General features: G+C 39.2%; 1 protein-coding gene across 17 annotated transcripts in view; it reads left to right on the plus strand.

Moving 5' to 3' along the window:
* The window catches only part of kmr (pleckstrin homology domain-containing family A member kramer), a 144131-nt gene extending 120316 nt beyond the window's left edge, over positions 1–23815 (plus strand). For 13 of the 17 annotated variants that reach the window (XM_087360747.1, XM_087360739.1, XM_087360732.1 and 10 more), the window contains 8 exons: positions 453–653; positions 3723–3913; positions 4871–5131; positions 6968–7348; positions 9673–9855; positions 11294–11399; positions 11875–12006; positions 18456–23815. In XM_087360747.1, the coding sequence (XP_087216873.1) occupies positions 453–653; positions 3723–3913; positions 4871–5131; positions 6968–7348; positions 9673–9855; positions 11294–11399; positions 11875–12006; positions 18456–18568 (1568 nt within the window). In that variant the 3' untranslated portion in view covers positions 18569–23815. Of the gene's footprint in view, positions 1–452; positions 654–3722; positions 3914–4870; positions 5132–6967; positions 7349–9672; positions 9856–11293; positions 11400–11874; positions 12007–15048; positions 15117–18455 lie in introns of all 17 variants that reach the window. The other 4 variants (XM_087360737.1, XM_087360742.1, XM_087360749.1 and 1 more) reach the window with 4 other exon arrangements.
* Positions 23816–25780: the final 1965 nt, after the last annotated feature.

The raw sequence follows: 25780 nt of genomic DNA on the forward strand, positions 1-25780 counted from the left end.
CCACTCAGACCACATTTTATTTATTATTTTGTGCAATTTTAAATGTTTTTCAGAATGTCATTACTAACCATTAGGACCCATTATTAGTAGCATTTTATTTTTGAGAGTAACTTAATTAGTTATATCTGCCATCTTCGTTAAATTTGTCATGAATAACCTCGAAGATTTGTAATTTTTGACGTACAAACAGTAATTATCTCTCGTGCATTCACTGGAGAAGCTGCCAGTCACAAATAGGCTGTGCCTTGTCATTGTCTGATTCTTGCACGGTGATGTCTACTAGCAGTAAAATTGTCATGTCACTGCCAGCATGTTAAAGTGCCATGTCATGTCATTGGTCTGAATCAACCATAAGAAACAAGCTTTGAGAAGAGAATAATCGTACAAAAATTCCGCCGTGTCAAGTATGACGCGTGTTATGCGGTTTCTGTACCTCTGTGTTCACGATACAGCTGACCAGAACATCTACAGAGGTTCTGTTGCGGACAGCGAAGATCTTGTCCCCCCTCCGCTCCCAGAACTGCCCCCAGACTATCCACCCCCACCTCCCCCGCCGCCATTGGAGGCAGACTTGATGAATGGTGGGATTGGACAGCCGTACTGCACGCAGATGGACATCAGCGAGGCGGACGATCGCATGAAGAGGTTTTATGGTATGCTAAACATTTGTTAACAAACCTAAATATATGCGTAGAATTTCAAAATTGTGTTCTGTACGGGCTCGATCCACGTGTATTGATGCGTTTAATTACGTAGGTGACCGTGAATCTGTTATGTCCACCTGACACTGTTACGGATGGGAAGAAATGGCAACAGAGTTATAATTTGAGCTGTATACAGCATGAGCACAAATGAACTTTGCATTTTCAAAGTTATACAGAACTTAAATTCAGCATCCTCGGAACTTCACACCCATACCAGTAGATTGAGAAACTCTCAATTATGTTTAAAATGACGTGGGTGATTGTTGTTGTTACAAGACACTGCTGGATGCCACTAAGTTTTGAAAATGGCTACCCCTCAACAGGAGTTGGTGTTCTGTAGTTAGCGAAGAAAGGGTCTGTAACATCTGTGCAACATGCGTTTCGCGCACAACTTCACAAGGAACCACCCAGCCGATTGTCGATTCGCGATCTTTGCCAGAATTGAGGCGGTGAACCACAACTGCCATAATTTCCATCACTAGGGGGCACCCAGCATGAAGTTTGGGACGAGTTGAATTATCATTTTGACATCTGCCCTGTGGCTCATGGAGCACATATCGAGTCTCTGAAATGTGTACGAAACTCAACTGGTGTAGGTGTGAAGTTCTGAGTGTGCCACATTTATTATTTCTGCCATTTTGAAAGTGTAATAATGTTCTTTTGTGCTCACCCAGTATAATATGAGAACTTCTTTTCTTATAATTTTAATTTAATCGTGGATTACCGAGTTGAAATCTATTGAAGTTAGGTTATCCTCAACAGTGCACAAAGTAACCATTCCAGTTGTGTATTATTAACGCATTCACTGCCATGTATCCCATTGGGGATTTAATGCCCCGTGCCTGCCTTCTTTTTTCATGCATGAACGTATTTTCACGTGCGTAGAAATAAACGTAAAATATCTTAGAAATTATTGTGAGTAATTGTATGAAATTTGGTAGATTTCCCCACTAATCCGCGTCAGTCTCGTTTTCTGAGTCGCTTACAGAAACGTGTACCTCGGAATTCTGCTTTGTCCGTTGCGTCGTTATTTCCAGCATCTGACGCTCCACTTTCATCCCCCACTTCACTGTCACTTGTCTACGCATGACACCGATTGGTCACCAGAAACGTCTTCTGCTAAAGGCTCTCCTGGAACTTCCGCTGTTTAACATTCATTTAAATGTGTCACTTTTCCGTACTTCTCTCAAGTCTTTATGTGCATGAGGCAACTAGTCGAAGATGGACGTCGTCTGGGTTTAGCGCCATGTAGTCTGCTTGAAGTTTACCATCGCTCTATGATACTGTATGGTCCTACAACCCAGAAGACAGCCATCTTTGTACTCAGTGCTCTAAAAACCTCAAATCCTACTGAGGCAACTATTACGTCAAAGCCTCCTTTGTCAGGATGGTCACCGTCTTCGATCCTACATGGCACATTATCCTAGAAGCCTTTTGTCTTCATACTCACTCCGAAGATAACCTTAAATCTCACGAGAATAACGAATATTACGCCGTGATGATGCTGATTTTATGGCAGAATGAATAGCTGTGGATGCATTAGGATGCGTCTTCACAATATTGTTCCTTCCTTTCACTGGAATGAATTCCTTCACCTATAAATATTTTGCTGCGTTTCTACAGAAGTATGGCGTGTTTGTAGTGGAGCACACGCAGTTTCTGTGGAGGTCAGAATCATTAGAGGTTGCAAATTAACTAGTTAAGCACCGAGGTATTAATTTAGACAGCTGTGGAAGAAGACACTGAGCTAATGGATTTTGTAGGTCAGATAGTCTTAATTGTTCCGTCTAGATCACGAAGCAAGAGTTGTTCAAGTGATTGTCAGTCAGTATCTAATTGTTTCCCATACGGAGCGAAACAGTTGAAGCTAAGAGCGTCGGTAAGCAAAGCCTTTTATAGTTCTTTCACTTACGTCCAGATTTAGTAATTTCTAGTGTTGCTCTCCTAGAAAGGTGATGAAACTCGTGGCAGGGAGCGGGGTCACATATTTTACGCTTTGTCTCGACAAAAATAAGCAAGATTTTAATTCTCGTTCCCCGTTAATAAAGTGTTCCATTGCACAAAATGAAGTCACGTTAATCAGGAGCACGGTTCGAATTAGGCTGAGACATTTTCAAAAAAAAAAAAAAAAAATTGATGATGCAGAGAGGAGGAAATATGCTGAAGAATACAAAAATGGAAAGATACTTTCAAAATGCTTTTGCTGTTTGTGATGGAAAAATTTGTGTCAGTCAGTCGAAGATTGCCCTTTAGAATTCACTTACATCCGTCGTGTTTACTTTAGCCGGTATCCATGCAGTCGTCAGAATTTTGACAGGTGCAGTATTTCATTTCCTCCCACGTAAATGCATTATCTTGTGGACATTTAAAAGCTTACTTGTATGTAAAAATGTTGACGTCTTTCATCTCCCTTTCGTATATTTGGTGGAATCGTGCCTTATGCATTTCAATGTGATTTTCTATATTGTAGAAAGGCATCTCTAAAGTTGTATTTATCTAATTGAATGCTTGCGCTAAACTCAAAACACTGTTCCCAGCATCTCCACCGACTTCACGCTGTATATTTATAATCATGTCTCTTCTTGTGTGTAATATAAATCTCTTCAACTGTTTGATCAGCCTCACGTATTTTGTCCTAATTATGTTCATCTCTTCGTTAAACCTGTGGTAGCGCATGGATATAGGGTGATAGAAACAGGAGAAAAGTATAACCAGTATAAATATTTATTTATTATACTGAAATAGGGTACTTAAATGTGTGTACTCTGGGGCTGGAGGCTGGATTTTAACTTGCGGATTAGCTAGTAGTGATATTACGGCGGCGTTGAGAAAATGTCGACACTTGTGGAGTAGTCATATTCATTTACGAGGTTGCACAGTCTGAGTGCACCTAGTGCTGTGCCCGTGTGAACGTACATACCCTCTAAGAAGACTGTCAACAAATGCGTTGAGTAAGAGTTTCTCTAACCTACTAGCTACGTATGCCTTTCAGCTGTTAGTGGGACATCGTCTTTTCAGGTATTATACCACGCGAGAAGCAGCAGGAAATCAAAACTGTTCGCATTGTGAAGCGAGAATCGGAAAGAAGACAACGAGATCGCGACAGGAGTGGCAATATAGGCATTCCTGTTGCCAATGGTACAGCTGGCGGTAAGCGAGTCACCGTTGCAGAAGGTGGTGACATCGGGATCCCCCAGTACCCAGTAGAGGTGAGATTGCCTGAAATTGATACTGTGTGATTTTATTTTTTACATGAACTGTACTAGGTGTGGAAGCCAATTTTATGTTTGCGTCTTCGCGTGTTTAATCTTCTCGGTAATGATGTTAGGTGGCAAAATGTACTAGTGATGCTAACATTAGGCACTTTTTGGAAGTACTTTTATAAAAACAGCAAAGCAGATATATTTTTTTTATTGTGAGTTCTCTGCGTGTTCATAAAAGGTGAATGCATTACGAGCTGTTTGTGTCTGTCCAGTTGATTCTACACAAGAACCGCTAGACAGATTGCGATGAAATTTAGTATGGAGGTTGTGCCATTTGGCACAATCTCAGGTTTTGTGCTTTTTAATGTCTTCGATAACAGATTGATGGGTGGATATTGAAGTGCTGCTGTCTGGTGGTCAGAGTGGGAACTGTGGAAGTCTGAATTTTTTGTTTACAGTAACTGTTGTTATACGTACTTTGAATATTTACCGTGGCTACTATTTTAATCGTAACTTCTATTTATGTAAGTGATAATCAGCCAAGTATTCCTGAATGTTAAGATTGGGTTAGGTTTGTTTACTTTTGGCTTTGGATGGTTTAAATATGAATTTTTAAAACTGAAATTTTTAATTATGGATTTTGTAATTTTACAAGTGTTGAAGTTTAAAAAATTTTCAATGTTTAGAAATTTTAAAACTTTTACAAACTTTGTAATTTGAGGAATTTTATGGCTTAAAAATGTTGAAAATTGAGTAATTATTGAAAGTTTGAGAATGTTTATTTCAGCCTGGTTTAGTTGAGGTTAGGTTAGGTTAATTTATTTTGGAATAATAGTGAGCTAGTCTCGTCTTTGGAGATCTTGTTAATTATCAATCTTGATTATCAGTAAAAAAAAAAGGATTGATTACACTTGTCTTAGTAACATTGTACAATATGTTGCTAAGGTGATTTTGCTGTTTCAGAAACAGCAACTGGGTTGTGTATTGGAAGAGGATCCTCAGGACAAGCGGTTCCCAGAAGAAATGATGGCACCGGAAGAAGATCCAATGTTGAAACAGTTCCAGCGGTCCATGTCCCTGCCAAGGGGGTTTGGCAAGCGAGAAAGATTGGGTTACCAACAGCAGCAAGTAGTGCCTCCATTTCCACCTCTTCGTGTACCGTCTCCTCGCAGCGACAGCGTCACTGTCCTCAGAAACCTCATGATAAGCCGTCATCGAGTGCGGGTGAGTACTTCTCGTCCAGTGGCAGCAAATTGCTCGTTTTATTATTTGTGCACAATTTTATTTATATTATGTATCTGAAGGCACTATAACATTACCAATTAAGATTTTGTTACCATGGTAATATCGGAATAAAAGAATTTTGGCATGAAGGTGGCTGTCTTGTGGGTCGTTGCCATGTGCAGACTGGTAGAAGTTTACCAACGTTTCAGAGGTCTCTGCTGCCTTCATCATCAAGGTGATGAGAGATGATGGAGACAACAAGGAACTCTGGCACGTTGGTAAACTTCTACCACTACGAACCAGAAGACAGCTACCTTTGGACTCACTGTCGTTAAAACCTCAAATCCTACTACATTTTGGCATGTTTTTCTTTCACAAAAATTTTGGCATTGAAAGGATTTAAAAGGAGAAATAGTTTATTCTCTTTAACACCCCATCCATTATAAAGGTAGTGGATTAAAAATTTTGTTAATTTGTTATTGTTATAAATCTATTGTCATGGTATTATATTTTAGTATGGAGAGATTTTTATGCATCTTTGGCTGGCCCTTATGTTATGTGCAGTGACGGCATCTATTGCCACTTTCCTTTCCTTGTCGTAATGCCTCGCACAAGAAACAAGTATCAAAGAGAACCACAAAATCCACTACAAAATGATCCAGCAGTCACACTTAACTAATTAACTAACTAACTAGATGGCTTACGGAACCCGAAGTTTCATCACCGAACTAACCAAAGCCCTCCACCAGACCCTGTCCTGGGCCAACAAAATCCAGTCTCCTTCAACTCCTATCTCCCATAGATCCCGCCTGAGATTATCCTCCCATCTACGTCTAGGTCTCCCCAGAAGTCTCTTCCTCTCAGGCTTCCCAAATAGTGGACCCAACCAACCAGATGGCTTAGCGAACACAAAGGTTCATCACTGAATTAACCAAAGCCCTCCAACGGACCCTGTCCTGGGCCAACAAAATCCAGTCTCCTTCAACTCCTATCTCCCATAGATCCCGCCTGAGATTATCCTCCCATCTACGTCTAGGTCTTCCCAGAGGTCTCTTCCCCTCAGGCTTCCCAACCAATACCCGGTGCACACCTCTTGTCCCATCCATGCGCGCTACATGCCATGCCCATCTCATTCTTTGTGACTTAATCACCCTGACAATACTGGGGGAGGAGTACAGATTTTTAAGCTCGTCATTATGCAGTTTTCTCCATGCCCCATCGTCTTCCCTCTTAGGCCCAAATATCCTCCTCAACACCTGCAATCTGTAGTCACACTTAATTTCTGTAACTAATTAATTTATTCAGTGGGGATGTTTCAAAATTAAAGTTATTGAGTTCGTCCACATATGAATGAAAGAGAAACCATTCATCTTGAAGTGTCCCATATGTCAACAGAACGTCTATATCATGTGAGTCGAGAGTTTAGAAGGTGCGTGAAATATCAGATCCAATGGGGAACGTTTTAAAATCTCCGGTGGTGTAGGTAGCAAACTTAACTCTACGATGAGCTGCATTTTCATTATCGCTGCAGCCGACAAACTAGGAAATTTGGTAACCAACGCAGTGTTTCTGCGTGGTGGAAAGGCCATGCTGTGGCCAAAAATTCTCCCCGTATTAACAAGTTCCAGTGATTATACACTGACTTGCAGCTAACTTAAATTTCCACACAGGTATTGATTGACACCTTTCAAAAATTCCTTTTTGTGGTTTGAATGATTTTGTTCTACACTTTCTTACTCTCATTTTTTCTTGCACGATTTCCAAAATATTATTCGCATGCATTTTATTTTGAATGTGTTATTTTACTTTTTCCCTTCCCCGCTACGCGTCGCACAGTTCGAAAGCTGCAGCGGTGGCAGCACCAGTAGTGCCGAGAGCACGGGCAGCCAGAGAGCCGCGAGCCCGAGCTCGAATTCAAATCGTCCGCTGACGGCTCGTGAGCAGCTCTTTGGGGGAAACCACGATGACTCTCTGTCTCACCATTATGCCGTCACTAGTCCAGTGAGTTCTGATGTCTCACCACAGTTATCACCTGTATTTAAGAGCGAGGCTGCTCGTGCTATTGTCATGGAGATGTCTTCCCTGAGAGATGCGTCAGGACACAATGTGGACCACCAGCCACGCAGACGAGCTGTTCCCAAAGAGAAGCGCAGACATCACACTGTGTCGAGTAGTCAACCTCTGCTTGACATTGAAACCTCCGCATCTCCAATCATGGTACTCTTAAGGATTGTCACTTTGCGTTGATATTGCATGTACCTACAGCTTGTCAAAATATTGCTTTTATCTAATAGTTTCTAACTTTGCTTTAAGTTGTATAATAACAAAGGTTGTGTTAAAGGTGAGCATTTTGACCTTTAGCCCGGACAACAGCTGTTTCTGAAGTCCAAGAATTACGTGGATTCCGTTGAAGCTCTTCACAGACTACTAAAAGAAGTTTAGACGCAACTAAGTGTATATTTTTCATAAGTATCAGAAAGACAGAGTGAGGGCTTAATTAAATCAAAAGGTGGTACGTCCAAGAAATGCTTATTAATTTTTTCAGAAACTGACGTAATCTCTTCTAATTTTTTATGCAGTAAAGACATATGTTGTGCAAAACAGTTCCTTTGCCAGCTAGTCTGTACAGCTTTATCTTGGTGTCTTACGGTAAGTAAAGAACATTTAAAACACAAGAATTATGGAAAATATTCATCCCCAAGACAGAAACATAACTTCAGCGATGGATATTAACCTTTTAATTTTAATCAAAACCCTTAAAAATAAAAATAAGCTTTTACTTCATAAACTGCTTAATCAGTTTTACCAGCAACTTCTTTGTAGTTTTTTTACTTTATGTATCTCAAATATTTTAATAGCAGTGGTGCCCTAATTTTGCACCCTTAAGAAATGAACATTACTTTTTTTGCTTTGGTAATTATTTTCTTTCATTAAGCTTCGGTAGAGATGGTCTTCTGTGAGAAAATAGAAATCCTTTACATGAGAGTAAAAGAGAAACAATGGTTGAGGGAGACGCTGACCAAAATCTGCTGTGTGCTCATGCCAGATCTCGATGGCTTCCCACCTGAGATAATTCATGCCCCTAGTTCGGAGATGCCGTCAAAGTCGATACGGTGTTCTGTCACTGCCAACTTCTCTGGTTGCTAAAGGCAGATATGCCTCATATGTTCTTGGTGTCTGGCCTCGACAGTTCTGCTGGTCTGCCCCACAAAGTTTATTGCATTCGCCAGGTATGTGGTAGATACCAGCGACCGTCAGACCCAGCTTCTCCTTAACCGTTGTAAGCAGAGTGTTATTTTTCTTGGTCAGAATGTGGATGGTCTCGATGGTGTATTCATCACGCAGTCTGATAATCTTGTTTGAGCTGATTTATTGGTAACGCCAGCAAGGCCAAACAGAGCTAGGCTTGTGAATTTGCCTACCAGCCCCATTGGCCACCCAGTCCAGCAGCAACTGGTCCAGGCATTGTATATACAGAGTGTCCCAAAAAGATCTGTACATACTTTAATTGAATGAAATAGACATTTTAATAAACTGAACCATTACATGAATCAGCATTGGGACTTAGTGAATTAGCGAATCAAGTGTGGGAGTTCAAAATGACCACCATTAGTTTCATGGCACAATTAACAGCAGTGACAAGCAGCCACCAAATTTGCTATGAGTATGCAGTGGTCGCGCGGTCTGAGGCGTGGGCCTTGTGCCGCTTGGTCGCTGGGACCGTGGGTTCAAATCCCACTCAAGCCATGGATGTCTGTGTTGTGCTGTCCTGTGTACGACGGGCCGATCCCTCGTCCAAGGAGTCCTACCGAATGTCTAATAGATCAAGCCAACGAAAAGTTGGGACCCGCAGTGCTGAGGCACTTGAAGAACGGGTCGTCCCAGTATACGTAATGTTGGGACGCTCTGTATGTAGGACTTCCTGGTCTCTGCAGACATCAGATGAGGATTGAGACTGTTCTCAACATGTCAATTTCTGAGAAGACTTCATATTGATTAATATCATGCACAGATGAGCAGATTCACATAGTTTTCTTGTTGTACGGCTAAAACAATGTATTTCCAGGCTCAATTTAAACTCTGTTAATTGGATGTTATGTTGTTTTTAAAAATTACAGTCAGTTTCCTTTCTCATTTAGTGTTTTTTTGTCTGGGTACCCATGAGTTAAAGTCCTTGAAATCTTTCTTTTTCTACACAGTCGCAACACTTCGTCTTGTGTTGTGTTCATGAAGCGCTGAGTTTCAAGCTTGTACCTTCATCTCTTCTACACTCTTGTGCAACTGAAATACTTCAAAATGAAAATAAGTAACGTACAGTCCTGTGCAGGTTCAGCTTACTCTAATTTACATTTCAGAATATATTCGAACATAATTATGATATAACAACATTTATATTATGTTTGTACTCATAAATTTATAATTCCCTGAATTCCGTAGAAGGTTGCCAGCCCTCAAGTAAGCTCCGTAGTCAGAAGTTATGTTTATTAAAATAATATTAATTTCTGTTTGTTCTACGTCACTAATCTGTAATAATTTCGCAGGGTTCAGCAAGGTCACGGGACGATCTTGACATGGAGCGAGCGTTGCGCCCTCGACTGAATGCTCCCGATGTTGTCAGGTCTACAATGAGCCACAAAGACTTTAAGTACAACGAAAACACAATCGACAGTATTTTGGGGACTCCCAACAAAATTGTTATACCTGAACGATACATTCCAGAGCAGGTAAGTTACTTTAATAATGTCTGTGGGTTACATCTGCACAGATTCTGAACTTTTAAAGCAATTCTCCCCCCCCCCCCCCCCCAATTGCTACCCCTCTCCAGGATGTAACTTTTACATTAAAATGTTTATCAGCACTTAGTTTGTCGTAGGAAGTTGCTGCTTCTATGAGCCGCAGAAGTTCCTTAACAAGTTCACAGACACCCACTTCTGGACCTTATCTTAAGTCATGCCAATCCAATCCACACTCCATTTTCTTAATATCCATTTTAATATTGTCCTCCCAGCCAGATCTCCCAAGGTGTTTCTCGTTCATATTCAATTAATTTCTCGTATTCCTAGTGTATGCTACATGTCCTGCCCATCGTGTCCTCCCCTGTTACTTTTGCCTTCTTAATACATTTATCTGCACGGTACTGAAATTAATTCTGAGAAGGCAGATGCTTCGAACATCCTTGGGCGTTGGTCGTTGGGTGCCACTCCAAACTCTTACCAAAGTGAATGATACTTAAACTTGTCAGGCGGGGGAATTATCGCGCATGACAATGTCGGTGATGTCATTCCTCATGATGATGCAACATTTATTAAGTAAAAAGCAAACTGATTTTTATTTTGTTCTCTTTTACCGCAACTGCCTGACGTTGAACAGTGTTCTTTCAGTATTTGATCTGACAAAAGTAAAATACTCGCAAACACACGAGAATTGTCTGTGTATTTTAATTTTGGATGCCATATGTACGTGTCGACCGCCACGGTGGTCTAGCGGTTAGAACGCTGGCCTTGTAATCCTGGGGTCTCGGGTTCGAATTTATAACTTGTGTTGGGCAAGGCCGTGGTCTAGGCAACACGGAGTTTTCCTCCGTGGCATCCCAACAATTACTCCATTCACACACAGAAGAAGGCAATGGCAAACCACTTCTGGATCATCTGCCAAGAACGTATATGAACAGGTCCCAGTCCGAGAAGAGAAAAGGATGGAAGGATCCTGTTCATATGGACCTGTCGTCAGACAGAACACTAAATAATAATAAGATGAGGTGGTCTAGCGGTTAGAACGCTGGCCTTGTAATCCTGGGGTCTCGGGTTCGATTCCCGGCGGTGCCCGAATTTATAACTTGTGTTGGGCAAGGCCGTGGTCTAGGCAACACGGAGTTTTCCTCCGTGGCATCCCAACAATTACTCCATTCACACACAGAAGAAGGCAATGGCAAACCACTTCTGGATCATCTGCCAAGAACGTATATGAACAGGTCCCAGTCCGAGAAGAGAAAAGGATGGAAGGATCCTGTTCATATGGACCTGTCGCCAGACAGAACACTAAATAAAATAAATAAAATGTACGTGTCGCGATGTTACTTGACATATACTACAATACCAGTGCATACATTTCCTTACTTGTTACATATTTTTCCTTTCTCAAGCAGTTGACTGTCTGTTGCAGGCCCCTGAACTTTCTGCGGAAGAGCAGATGCATCGGCTTAAGAAAGCGGAAGCCATTAGGAAGATGCTGTCGGAAACAACTTCCATTACAACTTCTGATTCTAAAGGTTCTCGTTATTTTTAATGTAGGGTAACAGATTACTGTCCGTAGAGTGATGCTGTGCTTCATTCCATGAGCTGCAAAAGATGCAGTCATCTGCTCACTGTTTAACAGAGCATGTTTTTGTATTCATGAATGTAACTTTGGCAAATTTGATGAATTATTTTAACCAAAACGTTCTCAATAACAAGTGATCGTTGTGTTCACTCCCAGGGGAACTACTTCGAGGGTGATGGATGAATTTAATACCTGAGATAAGTGTACGGGTTTTTATACGCGCAGTCTTGAAACTTTCCGATCGCACCTCGTATGGGGAGTTTTTGGAAAAGAAATAGGATCTGACAAAATTTTATAGACCATGACCATAAATGTATTTTCCAACTAAAGAATATCTTGACGAGACATGATGCCCTATGTCGTCAGTTCAAATGCGTTATATTCCTCGCGTGAATTCCAGTTTTAACCGTTGGTACTTTCAACAGAGAGAGAAGAGGAGGAACAAACATCAACATTGAAGAAGAAAGTTGCGGCAGAAAAGAAACAGAGAGAACATCTGCTTCAGCTGAATCAGATCCTGGCCAAACAGGTGATGGAGAAAAGCAAAATGGTGGCTGGTAAGTGTGAGAGTAAGAGACGTCTCTTATATTTGTCAGTCTAGACCACTTTAGGTGATTTTGTGTTTGCCTGTTCAAAGTTTTAAACCTTTTGCTGTGCGTTACTTGTTTACTGCTTTTGCTAATGGAATATAATTTTATGGTAAAAATTTAAACTCGTGATCGGGTTATCGTGCGTACGTAGGAATAAGAATCACAGAAATTACGCTAACAGACCAGTTAAGTGATCAGTATTTTATTCACAAAACACCTTTTACAATCTTTTCAACTGCTCAAAATTGAGATGTTACCAGATATCAAAATTTCACTCGGAACAAAAACATTTCATCGGCCTGGCACTTCTGTGACATCTGTGTTCAACTGAAGACTCTTAACATTAGACGGCAGCACTGTACTGACCACGAAGAACGCATTTTTATAGCGCAGAGAGTAAAGTCAGATATAGCAGTGAAGAGAGATGATTTCTTGATGTGGACTAAAGTAAAAATTTGCTGTAAAAGGTAAAGCACGGACATTTGACTGCTGAATGTTGCGTAGGGGTTAAAGTTGGGCTGTGTGATGCATTAATGTTGCAAGTGGATCAGTTATTAGTAACAGGTCCATGGAGTTCCAGACCAAAGCCAGCTTTTTGTTTCGCAAAGTTGGGACTACTCTTGCCTCTTAGCTTTGTGATTTTTGAACTTCTCTGGAAAGTGTTCCTTAACCCTTCAGCGTGGAGTGCCGAACATCGCTCGTCATGACGTAGTCATCCCATGGCGTGGAGTGCCGAGCACTGCTCGCATAATGCGCGCTAAGACTTCTCCTTCTTTGTAGCGACTGACCTTGTATTTTATGTATTCTGGATCCAGTAGCCATGTAGAGAAAAAAGCTGGCTATCGATTGATATATAACATGACTCTGACAGATCGATTTTACCAGTGTTTTTCAACTTTGAAATATAGATCGATTTTTGAACTCAACTGCATTCAGCCTCTGCTTTGTGGCTCTCTCTAGGGAAGACAAATGGAGTAATATAGTTAAGGTTACGACGGCTGTGTAGGACACATTCCAAGCTTTCTAACGGTATATGATGTCAACGACCTTAGTCAATGCATTCTCTGTTCTCCCCTTGGTATGAACAGAATTCTATAGTACATATCTGCCGTCAGTCAGCCGTGAATATGGCTTCGAGTAGCAGGCGTTTTTTGTCTCCTCAAGACATTGCTAGAAGTGTAGACAAACCTCTCACTGATTCCGAAAGTAGCATGTTCGATTCAGATGATGAATCAAGTGTAATCGATGATTTACCTGTGCGTGAAAGACAGTGTTTTGGTGTCCTGATTGTGAGGCTGGTCTCTGTGTTGATGGCTGTTTCAAGATATTCCACACAAAACTCAACTTTTAAGGTAAATTTTTTACTTTTCTATAAAGCCTAGTGTGGTGTGAACATTTTGTTCAAAGTTTCACTAAAATTCATCAATTATTAGGGAAGTTGTGCCCATATAAGTAAAATGATGCACTTTCAGCTCAAAATTAAATCCCCAAGCAGAAACTCCTCCCACAGCACGATATAGACTTTGGATTTAAATGCTCCCACGCTGAAGGGTTAATGCAACAACATGTTTTCTTGAAAACATATTTGAAAGAAATTGTTTCCAACAAATTACACAAATTTACCAGAAGCGTACCAGAGATCTGCTGTTTTGCTCGAGTGCTCTGTAATTGGTGGGAAACACAAGCACGTCCAATTCTATTGGCCTCTGGACTGCTGTCAGTGGACCTAGGCATTAGCATGCATGTATGTTCACTGCATTTTTGATTAATGTTGGGTTTTAATTCAACATTTAAAGAGCTTCAAAACGTGTGGAAATATTTGTCTGATTGAGGAACGTTAACTTGAAAATGCTTTGTTACTTAATATTAGTCTTCAATAACAAGCAAACTCTCATTATGTCAGTTGTGAATCGAAACATGTTTGATGATTATTAAAATACCATAAATTTTTGTTTGTTGCGATGACGTTGTATATTAATTATGCAGTTCCTATTATTTGATCGAGGCTGCTCCTAATTAAGCGGATATTTCCCACATCTTCCGCCTGAGGATCGAAGGAGATCCAGCTTCCAAAATCCGTTCTCTTCAGAATACCAGACGATGGATAGTAATAGACAACTGTCAGAACCCCTTAGGATTGATTAGTAGGCGTATAGCAGCTTACCAGATTTTTGTTTGACAAAATTTTTGTTCATAAATGTTAATGTAGAAAGAAACATATCACCAAGAAAATTCTTTATACTTCCAAACAAATCTTTTATTTGAACACCTGAACTTCTGATAAGAAACTTCTCATGTTTGCTAAATTTAAAGTGATCTCGGTGGGAATGAGCACCTCAGAACCTTCAATTAGTTGACTGAACTATGCAAATCTCATGAACGTCGTCAAATCTCATATACAGAACTATGGCCATTTTTATCAATACGTGTCACGTGAAATGAACACGTCTGTGACAGTGTTCAGTGTCGTTTGCTCCTTCAGGAATAACTTCAACTTTACATTTTCATTAACTTTAATATTTACTTGAAATGTCACGAAATAATATTTCCGGAACTGTTCCTGTTCACTTTGTTGAACAGGAAAGTCACAGGTGACAGGACACATGTATTACATTTTATTTTTATCGGTGTTGAGAAAGTTTACCCTTGAAGGAACGCACGCGCCAGTCCTCCAGTTCATGCAACACAGATGCTGTGTTTAAAGATAAGCAACAGTTAACATTTCTGATCTGTTACGAGAGTTTACCGTGACTTTACGATTTGCAATATGCGCCGATAATGCCATGCGAATTAAAGTTCTGTTATGGTTAACCATTTTTTCAGTGGTTCTTTTTGCAGTGAAAATTTTATATTTTCAAGTTAATGACCGCATCTGTGTGACTAATCATGATGTGTTCTAAGTGTCGTCTGAGTATGAGCGTTCTTTGAGCATGCTAACTTTTTAACCTTGTGTTTTTATTTTGTAGCAATTAACTTCTGTAATGAGTAGCTTGTCTTGTTATCATTTAGGTTCAACCTCAGTTCCATCCCAGGAATGATTTGAGCGTATGTACGTAGCTGTTTTGCCTCTGATGCAGGTTGGTCTTTTAATTTGTTTGTATTTTGTGTAAGCAAGTTCTTTTATAATTTACTCTTTATAAGCTTATTTCCTTCCTTTATTCGTTTAAGCAGAGACTAGTTACAGGGTGGATCTTGTGAATGCATCCTGCCACGAGCATATGATCCAGTGTTTTCCCAGTTACATTTCTCGTTGCACTCGGATTTCCTTGTCCGAGGTCTAAAGGCCGCCATTCATGATCGCTCCATTCGTCCAAATGGCGCGGTGTAGCTCCAAAATTGTACCGTGAATGCGGAAACTGAAGTCCATTGGCGTGGCGCGGTGGGCTCGTTTGGATATTCTGTCGAGCCATAATCCATCCGATCACTCCATCGCGCCATCATATCGTGAATGGGGGAATCGGCGATCGAGCCACTCCAAATCGGTTCGTGAGTGGCGGAAACGTGGTCCATTCTCATGCCAGTCTGCCACGAGCCTTCGTCCAGTGAAGTCCAAACTTGTATAATGTACCGTGAATGTAGTACCTCTTTGGACGACATCCGTTTGGACGTCATCCATTCGGATGTCATCCATCTGGAGCAATCGTGAATGGCGGCCTTAAGATGTGTCAAATACGAATATAAAAGGAGGCTTACTGCCATGTTTTATTCACAGAGGAAGTTTTATTTTTGTGTTGAGTTGTCTGTAACGATTTTCTTGAATATGGCAGTAAGTGATTTCTTCCAAATAAATGCTTAATTGAAGATGGCTGTTTTCTGGGTTGTTGCGTCGTGTAGTCTGGTTGACTACACGGCGCAACGACCGAGAAGACGACGATCTTCGGACTCGCTGCCGTGAAAACCTCAAATCCTGCAATTCCTTAATAACTGTTTCGAGTATCAAGTCGAGTACTGCTTTGCCTCGCCAATTTCTGCAGATGGCACGGAAATGATTGACATTTCCAACACATTCTTTACTCGCAGAATGTCTGCCAGTAGATTTTCCTGCTAGTCCACACATTGAGATCTTCGCATCTGCGAGAACCTAAAATTTCATTGCTTAGTTGAAAACAAAATTATCACACACGAAATTTGTTGATACAGACGCACGCTTCATTCTCATTTTTTGAGGATGTGTGGAATGAACTCGAGGACAAAGAATTTTACAAATTGTAAATCAAACTCTGACCATCTGAACACATATTGGGATTTTCATCCCTGAAAAATATTTGGAAACAAAAGATTTCACATGCACCATACAGTCTGCTTCAAGAATGAGGAACTTCATTTGGACGTTGAAGTAAGCAAGTACATTTTACAGCAAATACAGTTGTGAAAGATGGACACGAAACAGACCTGAGCACTCTCGGCTCATAATGATATTTAATGATGATGGTTCAACTACACTGGTTATGTGATGTTAAAAGAGATGAGATGTATCCCAAGATTTGGAAAGATGGCATTCTTCAGATATTTGAAATTACCATTCAAGATGCTGAGGAAAGCTTTAGTTAGCCATAATATCCAATAGCCCGGTTAAGATTCAAGTTTCCAGTTCCACAGCTTCTGCGTCGTTGTCTGTCTCTGCTAGCACAGGTACACGTGAGGCTGCGTACGGACGCTGTTATTTCGTTACAACTGACGTCAGAAGCTTCTGGTATTGGGCTGATGAGTTCTTGTGATTCATATCATTAGGGGTAATATATCCATTCAAGACACATGGACAAGGTGTTCTAGTAGCAAGGATTTATTGATTTATCCTGAGATAATGTTATTATATGTTTCAAATGTGTAGATTGTACAGCATCAAATGAGGTCGAAATACCATGAATTGTTACTAGATAAGAATTTTGAAGGAGGTAGTTTTGGTCTGTTTCAAGGTATCCTAGCATTTTCCTAGTATGACTGAAGAAAACCACATAAAACCTCAATCAGAATAACCAGTAATTTGCCCAAGTTGCAGACAGAATATCTCTCATACACATTGCCATTCCTGTAATCTGCTTGTCATAGCATGTATTAACGTACTTTTTATTGCAATGTGAAATTGAATATGCTCTGAAGTGATATAAACACTGCTTATACTAAGTGTTCGTAGAAAGAAATTTATTTTAAATAAATGTGAATTATTTCACTTTTGCCCAGCGTACAGCATTAAAATGGAGAATACAAGTCCCCCCCCCCCCCCCCCCCCCCCATCACACTTGCTTAGAGAAATATCAGACTGTATACATCACAGCCAGCTGTCGGCTTCGTGTGAGAATGAGACCGTGAATTCTATGAAATATATGTTCTCTCACAGTCATAATTAATTTTAAGCTTATATTCGGGAAAACCAAAAGCAAGAATGAAGAAACTTATTGAGAAAATTGACTTATAACTGCAAATATAAGATATAAATCTTAATGTTTCGGGTATATTCTAGACCAGGGGTTCTCAACCTTTTTCGCTGGCGCGCCACTAATCCTAATTTAACGCATGAAATATACCACTAACCAAATGTGTTGAGGGAAAACTTATTTTATGTGAATATTATCTTTTGATTTTCTTACTTTGTTCGCATACCATTCAACATTGGCTCGTGTACCATAGGTTGAGAAACGCTGTCTAGACCATTGGAATCCAGCATCTTAAAGAGAAAAAACATTTTCATACTAAAGAGAAAGATTATTTATTTTAATCCGTCTTATCACAATATTTAAAATTTCTTATAATTAAGATAATAAAATATCATTGATGTTCCATATCGATTGATCGATTTACATTTCGGAACATTTACACAACATGTTTCAGTTTTTATAAAACCATCATCAGGTGTAAAATATATCTAAGAACTTAAAATTCAATTATGATTTCTGTAGTTTTTTGGTGATGTTTCATTACGTTTGTCTTTCCATTTTTGGGCGAAGACACTAGTACCTCTGGACATATCGGGACACTCATCCCTACATCTTTGGCCGATATGTACATCTAATAACATTTAAGAAAAACAACACCTTCGCCCAAGAATTGAAAAACAAACGTAATGAAACATCACCAAAATACTACAGAAATCATAATTGAATTTTAAGTTCTTAGATATATTTTACACCTGATGATGGTTTTATAAAAATTGAAACATGTTGTGTAAATGTTCCGAAATGTAAATCGATCAATCGATACGGAACATCAATGATATTTTATTATCTTAATTATAAGAAATTTTAAATATTGTGATCAGACGGATTAAAATAAATAATTGTTATAATATTCACAATATGACGCAATTACACTATCTTATAAAGAGAAAGATTATTATTACAATGTATTGAAATAAATTGGTGAGTTCCAAAAAGTTTCAGTAGCTGAAACATCTGATAAACATTCTTGTTCTTTGGCAGTAAAAGCACTAGCAACGTTGCCGCTCAACACCGAGCCGAGTTTCGATGAGGACGATCTTTCTCCAATTCAGCCGCTGCCTTTGTTTCAACAGCGTGAGAATTATTTCTCATAGTGGAGCCAGCATCCAGAACACCCGAAGTCTGATACTTCGCCGCTCTCACATCAGGAAGGAAGTTCCTGTAAAAGTGCATGACAGAAAACCGCGATATTAAATTAAAAGAGTACTGTAACGACGAGTATGTCTCCTTACTACTACCATTTGTTTAAAAGTTAAGGTTGTCACGTCTCTAATTAAAAGAATCGTATTTTTTAACGAGAATAATATTTCTGAACAGTGCAGACTGTAATACTGAGTTTATGATATCGTTTTGTCATATTTCTCAGGTTAGCTTTGTTAACGGTAGAATGCGTAGTGGTCGTTAAGTGAGACCTAAACTGTTGTGTTAAATTGTGCAGTATCTGTGTCACTTGCAGAACTCAGGTTTGCTGATCAACCTGTACTCCATAATAGAGTATACATACCTGAAATTACTGCCATCTTGTAGCACTAAATTTTACGCTGTGATTAAAAACAAAAGAATACTTTATATCTGCTGATTCTTAGGTTGTGGTCTGAATCCGCAAGAAGAGGATCAGGTGGTGGGGGAAGTCTGGAGTTCCAGGATTCCACGCAGGTTAGGTTACGTCATATTGCTGCCAGAGTTTGTAATCTCATGTTGCTTAATAATGCCTAATGGTAGTGTAAATATCTTAACTGTGGACAAGAAAACAACGAAGTCTCTTTTAAAAGTTGCTGATGGTATATACACGTTGTTTAACGCATATAAATTTTGTTTCCGACATTCTTTATTTAATGAATAATTATTGGACAGTATAAAATTATTTCAAACAATTTTTTTTAATTTTTAAAATTGTGGTTTGTCGTGCTGAATTACGTGTATGACATTAAATATTTACCTAATTCACATTTATGACATTTGTCAAATTTTTTACAGCGCGATCTGTATTCAAGGGAATAAATTAAAACCACTGCAAGAAAATATAATACAAAAGTGTGGTTACTTTTAGTAAAGTTTTGGTCATATTCGGCAGATAATTCTGAACCCATGTTCTCGGTATGTCTGAGTAAGGGTTCGCCATGCAGGTCTACGACATCCAACGAAGGATTTAGAATTTGAAAGATGTCAAGCAGATATACAAACATAGCATTCTTTTGTTTATGTTCCATACAGAATACCTGTAATGAAGGTAATCGTAGTGCTATATAGAACACATTTTCAAGAAATGTTTCTGGTTAACTCCATGGAGCATAATGTTTCATGAAAAGCTATTCAAGAAATTCCCTGCCTTTTGTGGACTTAAGATGTTTATTATCATGTTGACAAGAGCTCACTACTGGTCCCTATCCTGAGCCAGATGAACCCAATTCACACCCCAAAACCCTGTTTCCCAAAGTTCCGTTGTAACATCATACCTCCATCTGCACCCACGTTTTCTGAATTTTCGTTAACATGTGAAACTTGATATGGTTGGTAACCCTGTTGTGGGAGAAAATCTGCAAGCACGAGTTACGCAACGAGTAGCATTAAACTATATCAGAGACATCGGTTATCCATACATTTTAATCAGTACCAGATAATGTAGTTTTAGTAGCAAACAAAGTAGCTTTGGTTTTGTGTATCAGTTTTTCCACTCTCATAAATATATTATGGCCAATAAAGTGTTCTGTAGAACCATTTGTTTGCAATAAAGTCCACGTAACGCTGTTGACGGTGATTACGCGAGGACGAAAGTATTGAGAAGCTCAATCTGTATAGTGTAGAATAGTGGTCATACCTTTCAGATCATATATGTGATTGTCTTCCTACATAGATTGTAATTTGAACTATATCAACTCAGGCATCTGAAATGTAAAATAAATATATTATTGATCGTTGTATCTTAGCAAGAGCAGTAGTAATGGTGCCAGTGTTACCGCAGTCGCATCATCTGTCCTATGATTTGTCTGAAGCTGAATTACGGTCGTGGAATATTTCCGTGGCTTAACGAATAAAACTACGTTTTATTTAACTTTTCCATGGTGACGTGAAGGACACATTTTTACAATCTTCTGTTTTCCTCTTTTACCTTCATCCGTCATGAGTCGCGGCTTGACGACGTGAAACAGGTTACAGTTTTCATAACTAGATTGGAGGATGCAAAACCTGAGGACATTGTGTTGCTTATTTGTTGAAGAATTTGACAGTAGCGCGTCATCCGCTCAGTTTATAGAGACGGTGAGGACAAAAAAAAGAATTTAAGTCACTATATTTAATCACATACGTACTGCTGTAACATAATTAGTCACGCTAAAATATTAGAGATGCTACCAACTAAAATCAAACATTCATTCTTTCAACGTTGCAGCTTTCCATGTGACATAACATGCCGATATATCTCTGTATGCCGACATACAATCATGTTCATTAGTCATTCACATTTTTTTTTTGTGAGATTATCTGTAATATATTCCTTTCGATAAACTTCCACGAAACAGTGGTCAGCGTGATGAATGTGAAACCACTGTGAACAATCAACTAACCTAGAAACTGATTTCTTAAGTTCGTATCCCAGAAACCATGTACTCTGGAATGTTCTAAATAAAAATTGGAATAAAATATGGCATTCCAGAAAGAAGCCGAAAGTCAGTACCTCCATTTTACCACGCGTTTAACTACTAGAACTCTTGTTACAGTGGGAAATGACTAATTGTCACATGTTTCATAAGTTGCGAAGTTACGTTAAGAGCACGTGACTAAACAGGTTTGAAAGGTGCATCTTTATACCATCTAGTCGTGACTCATACTGTATACTTCATACTACATTTTGGGATATTTAAAGATTCAGCCCTTTATGTTCACAGTTAAAATCAGCTATCGGAACTAATAGATTCTGCACCTTCGCGTGATAAGCCAAGTAGGATATTTGGAAATTCGTTGTGTATTCAGATTCTCCTGTTATCATCCGAAAATATTCTTCCTTTCTGACTACAAACGTCCCTTGCATAGGTAGAACTCTGAATTTCTTGTGTTAACACGTAGCTACGCTTCCCGTACTCTGGTCTCTCCACCGTATGTGACTGTGTCTTAATTCCATTCTTTATAGATTTCCAGCGCATGAAACTATCCCACTCCCTGGTCTCAATCCTGTACCAGCTCAGACTTAACAGAATCTGTTTCTCGTACAGTCATTTATTTTGTCCTCACAACATTGCCGTAGTTCCCTCACCAGAACCGTGGTTTTCTGATTCGTGGCACCTGACAAATGCACAGCAATTTTTTTAATTTAATAACCCCCATGATGATACTATGTGAAATGAAGTTTTAATCCATTTTAATAATTTCACTAAGGCTCAAATTGTCCTACAGTACTTCTAAACTTTTCATCCATTTGCATTTTAGAGATTGTGTGCCCCAGATTGAAGATAAACTGTTCTAATCTACTAATTTCTCTTATTTATACTTATATTACTTAAATGTACTTAGGAACTGTGATATAAGATTACTGAAAATATATTTCTTTTAAGAGTTGTTATATCCTCGCTTGATCTTAAATATTTCACAACGCTAACAGCGTTAATTATTCGGTGAAATGCGTTAGTCTTTTAATAGGTGATCCATCCCTGTCAAATTCTATCATATTTATCAACAACAGATTGCAATACAAGGGTATGTGCACTTTATAGAATATTTCTGTAAATTTTAATCTATAAACATCTTCAGTTTAATATTTATATACCAAATAAACAAACAAAAATGTGGAATGCGTGTGTTTTCATGGATCAATCTGAACTGTAATTAAAATGTCACTTACAGAAATTAATTTGACGCTGTCTAGTGGTTAGTGAACACGAGCTTGTATAGGAATACATAAAAGCAATGTCGCCATTTACGCTTACGTGTACAGAACTCGATTCTGGAGATTCGAAGGCGTTGCAAGTTAGGGGTAAGAAATCGGCTACAACATAAATTTAATTTAGTGTTGTTTACTATACGGTTGGTAGTTGTCGAGCAGGAAGAACATTTAAATATGACTTCTTCACATTTCTAATGCTCCTTTAAATGTGTTTTCAAAGAGACTTGGCCAACTCATTTCAGAGTTAGAAGTGGTTCATTTCTTGTTATCCATTTGCTATTCCATCTTATAAATGGTTTTGTACTCAGCTTTGAGTTTTGCATCTTTCAGAAATTTAAAATTGTGAAAAACTCTTCCTAAAGTTAATTGGTTGATTTGTTCTTTGCTTTGATTGGCCCTTCCTCAGTTCGTCCAGTCCTTTAGCGCACTCTTAGTCACGTGACTGACTGTACGCAGCAGAGTATGTGGCGTTTCGTAGTTGTTAAGTGCGCATTCCTTGTGCGTTGATTATTGTGATTATGAAATGTTAGCATGATAGATATAGCCTTTGTACTTTATTGTAAAATTCTGTAAGCAGTGGCAACGATATTTCTCAGCACTGGTAGACTACAAATCGTGAAACCCTTGACTAAACATAGGCCTTGATTTCAAATGTTCTGCTGTCATGGTAACAGAATTCACACTTATACAGGGTGGTTGATGAAAGACTTTTCTTCTTCTGTGTGTACAGTTTCCTCATGCGCATAATATGGAGAGTAGACTAGTATCTACCTGATAATATGTAAAAGAAGCAAAGTCCTTTTGAATCTAGCACCAGTGTTTGAAATCAAATATATTTTTGTACTTAACGCCATTATAGCGATAGAGTGGGGGTGAGGGGAGAGTGTATGATAAAAATGTTATAAATATATATATATATATTAAATGTAAAAAAAAATATAATGAATTGTATTTGCTCTATGATAATCTTGGGAATTGTGACAATTTGTTATGTTTTATAAATATTATTGTATTTTGTAATCATAACTGTGTTGTGCAGTAAGTGTTCATGTCACACCATGTATTGATTTTTTTGAAGCAACATGTGTGAGGCTATGATTCATTTCCGCGTATTTCAGCTTACGTTATCCAATTCTGAAGCTCTCGTAATTGAAGGGTCATTTGTGGCCTAAAGGAGAATTACTCGTACAACATTTGATAGATACTTTTGTGATTTTTGTTATATTGAATGAACCATTAACAGAGCTTTGCAGGGAAACATGAGTGAAGATGAGTAAGTTATTGTTATTACTGTGAAGGTATATACAGTTTTTACAAGGCTGTGTGTGCGCTACAAAGACACCAAGGTGTGGTCTGTAACACGTGAAGTTTCTTATTGTATAGTCTCTAACTTTGTTGGAATACGTGGATACTGTGCTGCATTTTATATGCACAAGGCTCAATAAATGAAGAAATAATTAGCTTTCTTTGTAGTTTTGTTAGAACGGACCTTTCAGAACTACCGAATTGAATAGTTTCTATTTATGTGCAAGATCTACACGAATTCTTCCACACTGAGAACATTGATATGTATAAGTATTTTGTGATGTTTAGTATTTGTATTGCAGTAATGTACTGAGTTGGCGTTATATTACACTCCCTCCTTTTTTAGTGTTAAATGTTTTAAAATTTAATAACAAGCCAAAAACAAAACTAGAGGAAGTGATCATTGTCATTGAAAGGTTCCCGTGTTGAGTGGGAATGGACTTGGGAGATGATAATGTAGTGATGTCAATTATCTTCTGCAAAGTGAGTGAGAATGTTTTTTTTTTATGGAGTCATTTTCAAATGATGTATCATTGTTTAATTTTCTGTTTGCTCTTGTCCCAGTTTGAAATTCAGCCCTGATTCCATCGTACCCACACATTACGTCTCCTGTACGGAAGTTGAAGAGCCGCGTACATTCTTGTGCGAGTATTTTCGTCGTATTGAAAATTAGTAAATCTAGTTGTCTTGACTTCTTGGTACAGAGAAGTCATTATACATTCAGAAATTGTTACAATAGAGCCCAGATGTTCAACATTGTCATCAGAAGAGCCATTAATTGGAGGCTGTTATAAGTAATCTGACTTTAATCTCCGTTGTTATGAACGGGTTTTCCACAATTAATTTCATATTATCTTACCAATTTTGCTTTCATCGTCCGTGTGTACTCTTCACGTGAAAATAAGCAACCTAAATTTTGTTGTTTTACCCAGTGAATGCTGCGTACATTAGCACCAAAGCACGAGTCCAACCTGTGAAGCTCCTTATGTTTTTATATATAATTCCTGTTATTTTCCCTTTTTCTCAGATGTTACGCATACAGACAACTTTATGTTTTCATTTCTAAAGGAGGCTAAATTTCATCAATGCAAAAACAGAGGTTTTTCTGACTTTCCATCTTAATTTTAATGTTATTAAATGATGAATACCTGTTAGGCCAATCACTGTCTGTTTGCCTGCCTGCGTGTGTGTGTGTGTGGGGGGGGGGCCTCTCTCTCTCGTCTGCTGTGGTTTCCCCATGAAGTGGGCAAACCATGAGGTACAGTCCGCAGACCAGGAGAAAATCTCTGCTAGGAATTAGTTAAATGCGCAAGATTTCGCTGTGAGTTACGACCCGTCCTACAAGCATTCGTTCCACAACCACTGAACGAACAACAGACGACAGGCTTTCGTGTGTTCTGATGGGTACAGCTTTAAGATTACCTCACAGTGGCACAGCGATTTAATCTAGAATATTATCAGAACACATTAGAGGTGTACCCACTACACGCTACTCTTAACTGGTTGATGTTTTCAGTCTGTGTGTAGTAGCGTAAAACTCTGGCGTGTCGCACTTCCCACCAATAGCAGCCCTCTAGTTCAGCTGATAAGAAACATTGCCCCCGCACCGCACCAGAAACGACTTCCCCCAGCACGGTTTTTCTCGTGATCTGTGGACAGTAATTGTTCTTTGTACTGTTATTGACATTCCTATTGTTCTTATTCTTATTTATATTGTTGCAGTTCTTACTTTCACCTTTGTGCCCCCTGTCCCCAGGCCTTTCCTTTGCTGTATCATCTGGGGGAGCTGCCCTCAGGGGGCTTCAGGCTGTCTCTAGGAACAGTCTCAGGTAATGCTCCTTCCCTCCCCACCACCACACCTACTCCCAAGCAGAATTTTTAATTTGCCATCCAGGTGATTCCTCAGAACATTTTGTTGGGGCCTGGCACTCCACAATCATTCCTCTAGAGGCTTTGTCCCATAGGCCACCAAGCCTGGATACCCCTGTGCTTCCACCAGTGCAGCTGTCTTAGAAATACACACACACACTCGCTGCCTAGAGTTGTGTGTTACTAGCGTGAAGCCAGTAGCAGGTGTCTCAGATATCTGAAAATCCTTGTTCATTACTTCAGTGGCAGCCGTGTT

This window comes from Zootermopsis nevadensis, unplaced genomic scaffold, assembly GCF_977971745.1.
Source record: "Zootermopsis nevadensis isolate Lab colony 2312 unplaced genomic scaffold, Znev_1.0 Znev_ptg000046l, whole genome shotgun sequence".
In the NCBI taxonomy this organism is placed as follows: domain Eukaryota; kingdom Metazoa; phylum Arthropoda; class Insecta; order Blattodea; family Termopsidae; genus Zootermopsis; species Zootermopsis nevadensis.